The 14,595-nt window shown below is 52.6% G+C and overlaps 1 protein-coding gene across 5 annotated transcripts in view; it reads right to left on the bottom strand.

Moving 5' to 3' along the window:
- Window positions 1-14,307, bottom strand: part of gtpbp1 (GTP binding protein 1) — a 36,414-nt gene extending 22,107 nt beyond the window's left edge. For 2 of the 5 annotated variants that reach the window (XM_030346417.1, XM_030346383.1), the window contains exons 1-4: window positions 13,923-14,307; window positions 12,958-13,069; window positions 10,856-11,036; window positions 688-871 (exon numbers count right to left, since the gene is read on the bottom strand). In XM_030346417.1, the coding sequence (XP_030202277.1) occupies window positions 688-871; window positions 10,856-11,036; window positions 12,958-13,069; window positions 13,923-14,117 (672 nt within the window). In that variant the 5' untranslated portion in view covers window positions 14,118-14,307. The remainder of the gene's footprint in view (window positions 1-687; window positions 872-10,855; window positions 11,037-12,957; window positions 13,070-13,922) is intronic. The other 3 variants (XM_030346390.1, XM_030346399.1, XM_030346409.1) reach the window with 3 other exon arrangements.
- Window positions 14,308-14,595: the final 288 nt, after the last annotated feature.

The following is a 14,595-nucleotide window of genomic DNA, read 5'->3' as shown; positions in this document are numbered from 1 at the left end:
AAATCTCTGAAAAGTCAGTGCTGAAAAGTCAGTTCTGAAAAAATACGTTGCAATGAAGTAAACGTACACCTTTACAAGTTTTTAAAACTAAATATTCAACCTTTCAAAACTTATTTCTCAATGTATGAACACCTGTTTTCAGAATCCCATTTACAAGGTTTCAAAACCGGGAAACAATGAAATACACTGTTAGAACAGTGCCAGATTTGAAACTATGCAAATGCGCTGGTGAAATTGTTTGAACTTTGAAAATGTGTTGGTGAAAATGATGAAGAAGATAAAACAGAACACAAAATCATGTTTACAGATGTTTGAATTTTTGTTTGAATTTTTTCCTGTTATAATCTATTTTTTCAGTGTTGCAAAACCTTTTTTACAAGGTGTTGAGTTTTCAAATCCAGACTTACAAGCCTTTGTAACTTTTTTTTTCAGGTTTGAATTATAGCAGGAAACTGGCTCCATACCGGCAGTAGGGACAGGGTCCACATGGTGGACTACTCCCCTCCCCACCTCCCCTCCCCCCTTTACTGCTACGTTCTGCGTCAACATGACACTCCCTCGGCCCCCCAGGTTTTCTCAGAGCAGCAGGATGATACAGAGTAGTATCCCAGCAGTAGGATGGTGAACCTGGTCTCCTAAAGCCCTCGTACCCCAGCAGTAGGACAGTGAACATGGCGGACCACTCGCCTGTCCCTGCGGGTCGAAGCCAAGGATGTCGTTGCCCACGCTGCTCGTGCGCCCGCTCTCCATTTCGTGTTTGTGTCTGAAGAGCTTCTGCCGGGCGGCGCCACGGCCGTTGTCCAGCTCCCCGTGGGTGAGCACCCCCAGCAGGGTGCTCTTTCCCGCGTCCACGTTGCCCACCACCGCCACCCTGCCGCCCCCGGGGAGATGACACAAGGGTTAGGGCGTTGTTATGGAAACAATTCTACAAAACACTTAATCCCAACCTCTGGTATTTACTACTCATTGCTTCAAATGAGTCCTAGTTCAGTCTGCTGTATGTTTCTTATCCGTCTGACCCTCAACCTGCACCTTGGCGACCCCTGCTGGAGGAAAAGGGGACTGCCCGGATCATGTTTACAGACGTCAGGTTTGACATGTTTGCTTGTCACCTTGCTTTTCAATATCATTTGTGGATTTTAAAAGCATTAAGTATATGAAGGGAAGATAAGATAAGATGAAATAGCCTTTATTTTCATTGTACAGTCACCTATACAACGAAATTGGGAGTGAAAACGAGAAAAACATTTGGAAAAAGGATAGGCAATGTGAATAAATAAATATAAAAGGCCGTAAGCACATTGCACTTTTTAGAAAGTGAGGTATATGTGTGTCTGTTTGAAGTTTTATGTTTTATGAGTGTTAAGTGTCCTGATTGTCCAAGGAAAGAAGCTGTTGTTCAGTCTGTTGGTTCTGCTCTTCTGGCTCCTGTACCTCCTACCAGAGGGCAGTAGGCTGAGCAGGTCGTGGCTGGGACGGAGGTGGTCACGGATGATCTTTCTTGTTCTTGAGATGCATCGAGAGCTGGCGATGTCATCCAAGGAGGGCAAAGGAGAGCCAATCGTTTTTTTCAGCTGACCTTATTACCCTCTGCAGCCTTTTTCTGTCAGCCACTGTGCAGCCAGCATACCACACAGTGATGGAGAAGGCCAGCACACCCTCGATGGTGGAGCGGTAAAAGGTCACCAGCAGCTTCTCCTCCAGTTTGTTTCTCTTGAGTACCCTCAGGAAGTGGAGTCATTCTTGGGCCTTCTACACCACTGCTGATGTGTTAGCTGACCAGGATATGTCCTCAGAGATGTGAGTTCCGAGGAACTTGAAGGTGGAGACTCTCTCCACACAGTCATCATTTATGTGGAGAGGGGCGGGGTCAGCTCTGTGCCTCCTGAAATCCATTATAACCTCCTTTGTTTTTTTTGTATTAAAGGCCAGGTTGTTTTCAGCACACCACTCCACCAGCCGCTACACCTCATCCTTATAGGCCGACTCGTCTCCTCCGGTTATGAGCCCCACCGCAGTCGTATCATCCGCAAATTTGACTATTGTGTTGGGGGTGGGTGGGAGTACAGTCATGTGTGTAGATGGCATACAGGAGTGGCCTCAGCATGCAGCCTTGGGAGAACCCGTATTGAGCATGAGGGTGGAGGAGCTGTGGGTGCCAATTTTAACAGACTGCGGCCGATTTGTAAGAAAATCTTTTATCCAGGCACAGGTGGCGGGGGGGAAGTCCAGGGCAGCCAGCTTGCTCACAAGGATGTCAGGGATGATGGTATTAAAGGCCGAGCTGTAGTTGACGAAGAGCATCCTTACGGAAGTCCCCGGGTGTTCCAGTGCGGTATGGAGGGCTGTGGAGATGGCATCATCAGTTGATCAGTTTGCTTTGTATGCAAATTGGAGGGGTCAAAGGTTGAAGGGAGGCATTCTTTGATGTGATGATTCATAAGCCTCTCAAAACATTTTGCAACCACTGGTGTTAGTGCAATGGGTCTGTAGTCACTGAGGTTATTGATAGTTGAATTTTTGGGGACAGGGATTATGGTAGCCGACTTGAGACATGGTGGGACGGTGGCATGTGTCAGGGACAGGTTGAAGATCTTAGTGAAGACCACTGCCAGCTGATCAGCACAAGCTTTGATTACTTCGCCAGGCACTCCATCAGGTCCAGTGGCTTTTCTTGTGTTCACTGACCTGCACGACTCAATTGATGTTCCTGGATAGTGAGTGTGTGTTGGCTTGTGGTCAGAGGGGTCAGCATGTCTGTGTTGGGCCTTGTTGCCTCAAAGCGGGTAAAGAAATGGTTTAATTCCTCTGCGAGCAAGGCGTCGGCACTGATGGTCACTGAGGGGCTGCTTTTGTAGTTTGTGATGTTTAATCCCTGCCACACTTGACGTGGGTTGTTGTTTGTCAGATGTCCCTCAACCTTCCTTTTGTAGGCCTCCTCTAATGCCTCTCCTCAGGTCCGCTCTCGCCACGCTGTACATGGTACTGTCCTTTGTTTTGAAGGTGGCATTTCGGGCTCTCAGGAGTGACTGGACTTCACTTGTCATCCAGGGCTTTCGGTTTGGATGACTCTGATGTTCTTATCAACCGTCACATTGTCAGTGCAGTATTTGATGTATGATAATACGGTGTCAGTGAAGCCCTGTAGATCCTGTTGTTCAAGGATACTCCAATATGTGTGAGCGAAGCAGTCCTGCAGTTTGGAGAGTGCGAGGTGCCAGGTTTTTACAGTCTTTTTGACCGGCTTGGTTTTCCTCCTAAGGGGATTGTATGCTGGGATGAGGAGCAGCGAAAGATGGTAAGACAGGCCCAGATGTGAGAGGGGGACTGCTCTATAAGCATGCTTTATGTTAGAATAGACACGGTCCAGTGTGTTGTTTCCTCTGGTGGAGCACCGTACATACTGTACAAATCTGGGAAGGACTGTCTTTAGGCATGCTTGATTGAAATGATGTATCCCATCAGGATGTGCTTGCTGTTGTTTATTGACACTATTATGTAGGTAGGTAAGAGCTATGCTGACATTTACATCTGGTGGAATATAAACAGCAATGATAATTACCACTGTCAGCTCTCTGGGAAGATAGAAGGGTCTGCAAACTACTGTCATTGCTTCTATGCCCGGGGAGCAGTAAGTGACTGTGGTCTTACTGCTTGCGCACCAATCATTGTGAACATAAACACACAGTTCCCCTCCTCTGACCTTACCGGAGTCCTTGTTCTTGTCGGAGCGGTGGATATTGCGTCCCGCTAGTAGAACTGACTCATCCGGGATCAGCTGATGTAGCCAGGTCTCCGTGATGATCATAACACAGCAATTGCAAACAAAGCAGTTGGCTGCTAGATGTAGTTCCAATTCGTCGATTTTGTGAACGATGGATCTTGCATTAGTCAGGAAGATGCTGGTTAACGGGGGTTTGAGTGGCTGTTTCCGTAGCCGTGCTAGAAGACCCACCCGGCAACCCCGCTTCGGCTTGCTCTCCCTGCGCCGCCTACGCCGCTTGCTGGGGCCACAAACAATCCAAGGGGACTCCGGTGACCTTGCTATGTCGAGCGGGATGTTGTGATTCCGCTGGAAGTCGCTCGTAACTGCAACCTGACAACATAACCCGATGTTCAGGAGCTCTGTGTGGCTGTAAATATGTTTAGCTTGACCCCACGTCCTAAGACACACTAAAAACACAAACAACACGAGCATAATACACTTAATCAGAGAGCCAAGAGCCGCTGCGTCTGTGCTCGCCGCCATGAACCCTGAAAGGGGGATGCTTAAGCTGGTTCGGAGTTTACTGGATGTTTGAGTGTTTCCTAGAGGTCAGATGTCAGTGGCCCGGTGAGGAGCAGCGATTACCTCATCTAACCCGGTTCCCTCGGCTCCCCTCTGTCATATTGTCGTTCTATTTCATCCTTACTGACCGCCAGAGGCGGTGCATTAAGCACTGGATTTATCCGTCTCGCGCACGCGCAGTTCGAGTACCTATACCAACAAGGTCACATGTGACCCTCGTGACACCGGATTGGCTATATAGCCCGGTGTCGACAGAGGATCTGTTCCTTTCATCTTCTCGCAAAGACGCATGTAGTAGTACCGCTTGCGGATAGCGTATTCGCTTTTTGAAAAGGATCGCGCTCCAGACAGCCTCGCGACCAAGGGTCGGAGCAACGGGTGAACTTTGTCTGTACAGCGCTGAAAGGCCTCCTTTGAGTAGAAGCTTCCAAGTTTTTGTTTAGTAACACTTTTGTTAGAAGAATATATATATATATAATCGTTCAGTCACTTACCGGTGAAGGCAGCGCTCTCGCGTCCTCTCCCGGCAACACTGCTGGGATTATTTTCACTAATGGCTACATTGTACAGTTCGCTCCCCCCAGCGCTTGTAGCTGCTACTTGATAGCTCCCTGATAGAAACAGCTCGGCTGTGTTCTGGGTTACCAAATTTGTTTGGTAAAAGTTTTTCTGGTCAGTCACTTACCAGGTGAAGGCAGCGTTCTCGCGTCCTCTCCCTGTAACACTGTTGCGTATTTCTTTCGGTCACTTACCGGTGAAGGCAGCGCTCTCGCGCCCTCTCCCTGTAACACTATTGGGGTTTTCTTTTCAGTCACTTACCGGTGAAGGCAGCGCTCTCGCGCCCTCTCCCTGTAACACTTGTGTGTTTCTTTTCAGTCACTTGCTGGTGAAGACTGCGCTCTCGCGTCCTCTCCCGGTAACACTTTCTTGGCTTTTCCCAGTGTTCTCCCAGTGTTCTGCTGATGGCTCATGTGTGTGGCGCCTGTGTGGCCCTCCTTGAGCCTGACGATGGCCATGATCGCTGCCCCTCTTGCCTCGGCTTGGAGCATTTGAGGGAGGGCCTTACAGAGAGGGCCTGTATGAACTGCGGCTCCATGCCCTTGGCACTCAGGCTGGCTAGGCTCGCAGCGGTGGAACAACCTACAGCCGTCGACCATCCATCAATGGCGCCACTTCCTCCGGCTCAGCCCGTCCGTTCTTGGCGTCGGGGTAGAGCAGGCCCCCCCCCCAGGAAAAGGGCTAGGGACGAGCTAGCATCCAAGGGGGATCACTTGTCGTCCGACATGGTGAGGATACAGGAACTCCTCCTGACCCTGCAACCTGGGGCAGGTGGCGCGGTGGCTGACATCCGGCCTGACCCTTCCTTGGGGGATGTGCCGGGGACGGACGATGTCCTGTCGCTGGCGGCATCAGCCAACCTCTTCAGTGAGGGTGTCACGGGGGAGGAAGCCTCAAATGCTTTTGGGGAGGCCTCCCGCTCCTCTGCTCAGAGCTCTGGGCACAGCACAGAGGGTAACCCCATCGGGGCCGTCATCCGTACGGCCCTGGCTCGCCTGGGGCTCGATGCTCCTCAGGCATACTTGGCTCAGCCTAGCGCCTTTTTCAGGCGCAGCCCTGCCACAGCCCCTTTCTCTGTCCCTCCTTCGGAGGAGTATTTAAAGGAGCTACACGTCTGCTGGAAGGATGCCAAGGCTCTCCCCCGTCCTTCTTCCAGTGCTCGGGCCTTGGCTTCCATGTGGAATCCAGCGCAGTATGGTTTGGGTCGCATGCCACCCGTTGAGCCCGCCATTGCCTCCCTCATTTTAACCCCCGATCAGGCCTTGCGGCCGGATGCCAGGTGTCCTCGGCCCCAGTGCAGGGTCACAGACGACCTGCTCTCGAAGGCCTATGACGCAGCAGCGCGTATGGGGCGGATTGGCAACTCCCTCTCCCACCTAATGCTGGCGCTCTCGACCTCGCTGCAACAAGCTGCAGTTGAGCCGTCTACACAGGACCTGAGCGACGCGTCCCTACAGGCCTTTGCCCTCATGTCCAGGGAATTGGGGCGTGTTACGTCCACCCTGGTCCAGACTCGCCGCCAGGTTTGGTTGGCTCAGTCGCCCCTGACGGAGGCGTGCAGGAAGGCCCTCAGAGCCGTGCCAGTGGTACCGGGGGAGCTGTTTGGGTCAGCTGCCCTGGAGACGCTGGAGCGAGCTGCCCAAGCTAGGCAAACCAACCTGCAGCTGTCGGGTCTTCACAGGAGTGTGTCCGTTCCTGGCAGGCCTAGAGCCCTCCCGGCTGCCCCCCGGGGCCGCTACCAGCCACCACGCTCTTACCCAGCGAGAGATGGGGGCCTACGCAAGTCTCGGCGGCCCGCCCAGCAGCCCGCTGATAGCTTTCGCTCCACAGTTCCGACACCGGCCCCAGGCTTTCGGCCGGGCAGGATGACAGTCGTCCGCGACCCGACGAAGGCCGCAGCTCTGGCCCAGGAGCTATCCGCCCTCCTGGCCCAGGGTGCGATCGAGCCAGTGGACCCTCAGTTACAACCCGGGGGGTTCTACTCGGCGTACTTTCTGGTAACCAAGAAAGACGGCGGATTCAGGCCCATTCTAGACCTAAGGGGCCTGAACACGTTTTTAAAAATTTTACCATTCCACATGCTCACCTCGGCGGACACCCTGAGGGTAGTTGCCAGGGGGGAGTGGTTCACGACCATAGACCTGAAGGACGCCTATTTTCATGTGCCGGTTGCGGCACACCACAGGCGGTTCCTGAGGTTTGCCTATCGGGGCAGGCATTACCAGTTCAGGGTACTTCCCTTCGGGCTTTCCCTCTCCCTGAGGGTTTTCACCAGGAAGGTGGCGGCAGCCCTCGCACCCCTGCAGACGCAGGGCATGAAGGTCCTGCCGTATCTGGACGACTGGTTGGTCTGTGCGCCCTCCAGGTCCCAGGTGGCCCAGGACACGGCCCGCCTGCTGTCGCACGTCGCCCGGCTGGGCTTGATGGTGAACCATTCAAAGAGTTGCCTGGACCCTTCCCAACGGGTTACCTATCTGGGGTTGGTCCTGGACTTGGTCGCCATGAAGGCCTACCTTTCACCTCGACGGGTGAACGACATCCTCCGCCTCCTTCCCCTCTTCAGAGCCGGCAGGAGGCTGCTTTTTATTCAGTTTCTTCAGCTTCTGGGCAAGCTGGCAGCTGCTTCAGCTGTGGTGCCTCTGGGCTTACTGTCCCTGCGCCCACTCCAAATGTGGCTGAACAGCCTGCACCTAGATTCCAAGTGGCACAGGCAGAGGAGGGTCAAGGTGACCCTGCAGTGTCTTGTCTCTCTGGCTCCATGGAGAAAGAGAGCGTATCTGGAGGCAGGCGTGCCCATGGGCGCAATCCCGGCACGCCGGGAGTTGGTGACAACCGACGCCTGCCTCTCGGGATGGGGCGCAGTGTGGCAGGGCAGGACTGCGCAGGGACGGTGGTCTGGCCGGGACGTGGCACAACACATCAATGTGCTGGAACTCCGGGCTGTGCAGCTGACACTAGCCAGCTTTCTGCCCCATTTGACAGGCTGGCATGTCCTGGTCCGGTCGGACAACATGGCCACGGTTTCCCAGGTGAACCACCAGGGGGGCACCAGGTCAGCACGGCTTCTCCGGGTATCCCAGAGCCTGTGGACTTGGGCGTCTCCCCGTCTGGCCAGCCTACGGGCAGTCTATTTGCCGGAGGCCCAGAATCGGGCGGCAGACTTCCTCTCCCGACGGAAGCCTCCACCGGGGGAATGGCGGCTTCACCCCGAGGTGGTGGAGTCAATGTGGGGCCTCTTCGGCAGGGCAGAGGTGGACCTCTTTGCCTCGGAGGAGTCGGCGCATTGCCCCCTCTGGTTCTCCTGGGCAGAAGTGTCCAGCCCTTTAGGGCAGGACGCGCTGGCGCACGATTGGCCGGACAGGCCTCTTTATGCGTACCCACCATTGCCTCTGGTTCTGCCGACACTCCAGAGGGTCCTTTTGCAGGGCCACCGGCTCCTTCTGTTGGCCCCCTTTTGGCCGGGGAGGCTCTGGTATCCACTGCTGCTCAGGCTCTGCTGCAGCTCGCCATGGCGCCTCCCCGACAGGAGGGATCTCCTGTCCCAGCTGGGGGGTCAGATCTGGCATCCCGACCCCTCTCGCCTACAGCTCTGGGCTTGGCCACTGCAGGGCCCGACCCAGTGCTGAGGGAGTGCACTGCGGCTGTCAGGGGTACGGTCATGAGTGCCAGGGCACCGTCGACCAGGTTGCAGTACGGAAACAAGTGGAAGCTGTTCTCCAACTGGTGTGCGGCTAGGGCCGTGGATCCAGTGCACTGCGCTGTGACCACGGTGCTGGAATTTCTGCAGTCCCTCCTGGATAGTGGCCGGTCGCACTCTACCTTGAGGGTCTATGTCGCTGCCATCTCCTCCCTACATGATAGGGTTGACAGCGCCACGGTAGGGTGCCACAGATTAGTGTCCCTCTTTCTTAGAGGGGCTTTGAGGCTGCGTCCCCCTACAGCCATGCGGTCTCCAGTATGGGACCTGCCGCTGGTGCTGGAAGCCTTGTCATCGCCTCCCTTCGAGCCTTTGGGTCAAGGGGGGTTGAAGTGGCTGTCCATGAAGGCTGCCTTTTTACTCGCCATAACATCTGCCAAGCGGGTCGGGGAGTTGCATGCCCTAACAGTGAGTGATACTGCTGCCACGCAATCACCTTAACCAGCCCATCCAGTTAGCACGCTTTGACCCCCCTTCTGGGGAGGCTGGGTCTGAGCTGCTGTGCCCGGTGCGTGCCCTTAGGGCTTATATTTCTGCTACCACCGGTATTCGCCAGTCGGAGCAGCTTTTTGTTTGCCATGGTGGCCCTAACAGGGGTTGTGCTTTAACAAAGCAGAGGCTGTCCCACTGGATTGTGGAGACCATAACGCACGCCTACAGGGCCAGTGGCCGCCCCCCGCCATCCAGGGTGAGGTGTCACTCAACCAGGAGCGTCTCAACATCATGGGCTGCCCTGAGAGGGGTGCCCCTGGGGACCATCTGTGCCGCGGCGTCATGGGCGTCACCTAGCACATTCTCCAGGTTCTACCGGGTCAACGTTGCCACTCCCCATCCAATGGGCGTGGCCCTGATGCCAAGCTCTGCTGTCTCTGGTCAGTAGGTGAGCGCTTTGATTCTTCGTGACGTTGTTGGTATTGGCCATCCAGTGCTTAATGCACCGCCTCTGGCGGTCAGTAAGGATGAAATAGAACACAGAGTTACATATGTAACTCTGGTTCTATGAATCCTGGATGACCGCCAGAGTTACAGGTCACTCAGAAGTCTCGTGGTTCGCGAGAAGATTCTGGGAACAGATCCTCTGTCGACACCGGGCTATATAGCCAATCCGGTGTCACGAGGGTCACATGTGACCTTGTTGGTATAGGTACTCGAACTGCGCATGCGCGAGACGGATAAATCCAGTGCTTAATGCACCGGTCATCCAGGATTCATAGAACCGGAGTTACATACGTAACTCTGCGTTGTTACTGTAACGGCCACGACAGAGAGGTCACATGCAGAAGGTACAGTAGCTATACCTGTTTCAGTAGACATACTGCTTCACCCAAAGACACGGGTCGATCAGGCAGTGGTGGACAGAAAAGAAGTACAAGTATTTTTTTACCGTACTTAAGTAACTTTTTTGCGTACTTTACTAGAGTATCATTATTTTGTGAGACTTTGTACTTTTAATGAACTAATGAGTAGGGGAAAATCTTACTTTTTACTCAACTCCATTCGAAAAACCTGTTGTTCCTTTCAACGTTCGTTTCCAAGGCATGCATGCTGTGTGTGTTTGTTTGTGTGTCAGTGTGTGTGTGTGTGCCTGCCTGTGCGTGCCCCCTGCGTGCGAATGTGATGGTGCACACGTGTGTGTCTGTCTGCGCTTGGCCCCTGCGTGTGAGGGTGTGTGCGTGTGTGTCTCTCTGCGTTTGTGCGTGTGTTTGTCTGTGCGTTGCCCCTGCGTGCGTGTGTGTGTTTGTGAGTGTGTGTATAGAAATATGTGCATAAAAAAAAAAAAACATTGTATTTAGAGTTGGTGAGTGTTGGTGAGGTTTCTTTTAACCTTAAATTAGTGTACAAAGGACATAGCAAGACATTGGAATTACATTACACCAAAATACTTTTACTTTTGATACTTTAGTACATTTAAAGCCAATTACTTTGATACTTTTACTTACTTATCTCAACTTTAACTCAAGTACATGGTCTGAGTACTTCGTCCACCACTGGGATGAGGGGAAACTGGAGTAAAGTGACACTCGCCCAACTCTGTCTGTTTGGACATTCACTGATTCATCACATGGAATCAGAAGGGGGCTATATTTACTACCATGTGGATTATGTCTGAGTTTAGCCCCCCAGAGATCGTTTGGATAACAGAATGGTCAGACTGGAACGAAGCGCGGTCGGCGTGTCTAACGAGAACTTGGACTCAACAGACATCATCACTGATGTCTGTTCATCGATCCTGAACGGGTCCAATCAAAGCTTTGGAACCCTGACCTTGACCTTGAGGTCAGAGGTCGTCCCCACGGTGCCCGGAGACTCACCGGACCTCCAGGAAATCAAGCGCTCCCACGCGGCGCCGGATCAGGAAGTCCCGGACCTGGCCAGCAGCCTCGCTGCGCGTGCGGAGCAACACGAGGTCTGCCCCCGCCTGCTCACACAGTGATGTCACTGTATCGACCGCCGCCGCCATGTCGGCCGGGCCCAGCCCCCGGGCCGCCCCGTCTGCGGGCAGAGGGGGAGGGGGTTAGCTCTCTGGTTACAGCCCCCAAGTCCTACTGGTCCCAGTCCTCCCTGTTTGATGTACTGGTTGTCCTTTGGATCCATGGATCCAATTACTGTCAGAGGTCAGAGGTCATTGAACCGCTGAAACCAGAGCTGTGCTCCTCAAAGTTGGATCCTCTGCTGTAGATTTGTAAATTGGTGCCTGGCATCGTGAAGCATCTTATCCTAGCTATCAGAGTTGTATACGGGGAATGGGTTTACCTAGTGATGGTTAGTGCTTGGCACTTGATTCTATGAACATCCTTACTGTACCGACAGAGATATATTGTTATTTCTCTTCTGATAAATAGACTTATTGTAAGACGCCTTGGATAAAAGCGTCTGCTAAACGCCCTGAATGTGAATGTGGCTCTCTAGGGTGGAGGTCCTCTCTAGGTCAGACCGGTCTCTAGGGTGGAGTTCCTCTCTGGGTCAGACCGGTCTCTAGGGTGGAGGTCCTCTCGGTCAGACCCAGAGGCGGAGTGGCCGTCGGGACGATCGGGAGATTTCCCGGTCGGCCGGCCGACCAGCGAGGTCAGGTGGACCGGCCCACAATTGTGTAGCGGCCTGCGAAGTCAGTTGGACCGGCCCACAGTTCTGAGCGGCCGCAAGGCGTATGCAAGCCGGCCCTGAGCATAATTTATTCCTGTCAAGACGCCGTGAAATTCCCCGAAATAAACAATATATGTCTCGAGAACATCCAACCAATATTTATACCACTTGCTTACTCTCTGTGACTCATTCATGTTTTTTTTTTATATTATTTTTTTTTACTTCATTTAATTCTTCATTATTCAGGCGTTACAGAACTTTCATGGCCATAAATAAATAATACGAACTACAGTTTACTTTAATTTGTTCTTGAATTGACGTAGAATGGAGAATGGAGTCCATTTTCGGAAATGTAGGGGAATATATGAGCGGCCCCACGTCTAATGGCATGACCCTAAAGACGCGTCAGACAGAGAAGGCGACCAAGTTCGTGGTTGCTTGCTTTTGCTTGTTGTGGCACTCATGGAAGGCAAGAAGAGAAAAGAGAAAGGAGGGGCTGAAAAGGCCAGAATAAAGAAGAGGCGGATGCTGGAGGGGGATGCATCCAAGTGCTCAAAAATAACGGATTTATTCCGAAGTCAGGCATTAATGAGTTGTGCAGGTGAATTGACAGAAAAACAGTTAGCCAGAGCTCCACCATTGACGTTATTGCTAGGCTGGAGCTAGCACAAGCTGCTAGTCAAATGTGTATGTGCTGGCTGGTATATTTCAGACGAATTAATGACTTAACTGATCTTTCTCTTTTAATGGATGGAGAATATGTTAACAGATTTGGAACATGTAGTAGTAGTCGTGTCAACACGTTACACCGGTATTACCGAGCATAAACGGTATAAACTTTGAAACTAGGTCAACCGCCATCTTCTCCGTCAACTCTCCTCTCACACTCGGTGACAGCGTCTTATAACGTTCTATAGTATAATATAATTTTATAGATAATATCACGGCCAAAGCTCTGTGCGCCTCCGGATGGCTGTAGTGCGGGGAGCACTACGGCCAGAATCGAAGTGCTTTTGTTTACCGACGTTGCTATGGTTACCGGTCTTGTAAGGAAGTGTGCGAATTTTCGGCGCGCCAATTCTCTTCCGCACAGAGCAGAACTGTAGCCTATTTTACACATTTTTATTTTCTTAATTATAATTATATCATTAATTTTTACCGATTTTTTTTGTTGCGGGGGGGGGGGGGGGGGGGGGGGGGGGGGGGGGGGGGGGGGGATTCTCCCGGTGGCTATTAGTGCCCCACTCCGCCCCTGGTCAGACCGATCTCTAGGGTGAGGTCCTCTCTGGGTCAGAGCGGTCTCCAGGGTAGAGGTCCTCTCCTGTCTCACCTGAACCCAGCCCCACCTCATAGATGGTGTCTCCACAGCCCTCCTCCATCCGGGATCTGAGCTGACGGAGCAACCGGTCGTACTGCTCCCTGCTGGGCCTGACCAGGGCCTGCTGAGGAGGAGGAGGAGAAGGAGGAGGAGGAGAAGGAGGAGAGAGGAGGGGGAGGGGGAGGTGGGAGGGAAAGAGGGAAGAAGGTAGAGGGAGGGAGAGAGGGAAGGAGGATAACAGAAGGAGGTAGAGAGGGAAGGAGGCAGAGGGAGGGAGAGAGGGCGTATAAAACAGTGTACTAAGAAAAAGTATTGGTTGCTTTGCATAGTGTTTGCATCGTTATTGCATCATTGAGTGTCACATGACATAGTACTTCATACTTTATTTGTGCCCTGCCCATCCCTCGGGGGTGTGGATGCTCAACAGTGTTTTGCAACGTGTTGAATCAGGTACAGACAGCAGAGGGCGCTACACACTAAAGCCCCGGTACATACAGACCAGTGTCGGAGCCGGTGCGATATGTATGACATGAGATTGGGACGCAGGGACTGATATCTGGAGATACCACACGTACCCAGACACACAGCACCCTGTGTTCCCACACCGCCACGCCATACATTGGACCAATCAAAATAAGTTAAAGTTACCATCAAACAGCACTATGTTTGATTATTATTTTAGAGTTATTGCAATAGATTTGATGCCTCACGCAGGCTATACCTTAAGTTAAAACAACAAAATTTGACTCATTGTTCCGCAGCGTTTCATCAGTGACTTTGTGGGGAGGTCACTGAACGCAACCTGACACCTGACGGCAGGACAACACAGAGGGGGACTCAATGGGTCTGACGTGAAATTGCATCACTCACGTTATGAAGTTCATAACATATTGTGTCGAGCAGCAAAAAGCTTATAGGAGTCTCTAGCCCTCGGAGGGTCAGAGAACGCCAGTTCGGAGCTCCGGGTCCAGGCCTACCTTGCTGCTGAGGTCCAGCCCGCGGTCCCCGGGCTCACCGTTCAGCGGGTCGCCGTCCTCCAGGCGTTCCTGGTCGGTGTCGATTCCGCCATCGCTCCGCTCAGGGGCGAATATGCTGTCGGGCAGCAGGTCATCAGAGAGCGGTCTCGGACCCGGGCTCGGAGCCGGCTCCGGCACTACTGGCCTCGAGGCCATTTCAGCAGCAGATAGTTTCACTATCTCTCTCCCTATCTCTACCTATATCTCTCTGCTTACCCCCTGGTGTGATGCCGACCAGTGTCAGGTCACCTATATCTTATGTCTGTCTTATGAAGAACAGGAGGAACGAGACGCTCGTCGCCTGTCCTCTTCTGCTCATTCCATTCCACCGGATCATCAGATGCTGTTTATTGTGAGGTGGGCGGGTCCCGCCTGCTGATGCAGCGGTGCTACTGGCCAATGGCGTGCCAGAGAATCTGTAGGTGTGGTCTCTGTGGACCAATAAGCGCAGGGGCTCGTTTGTATGATTATTGAGTGTTGCGTGTCCTGTGGGTTCATTTCACATCAGTAATAATCAGATAATAATAATAGATTATATAATAACATTGTTTTCATTATGCATCTTAGGCCCGGTTCCTATATGTAACACACTGGAATAATACATAAACACAATTTATTGTTAATAGGCCTACAT

Source organism: Gadus morhua, chromosome 2 (assembly GCF_902167405.1).
Source record: "Gadus morhua chromosome 2, gadMor3.0, whole genome shotgun sequence".
In the NCBI taxonomy this organism is placed as follows: Eukaryota; Metazoa; Chordata; class Actinopteri; order Gadiformes; family Gadidae; genus Gadus; species Gadus morhua.
The sequence above is the reverse complement of the archived record's forward strand: the minus strand, read 5'-3'. Positions and strand labels throughout refer to the sequence as shown.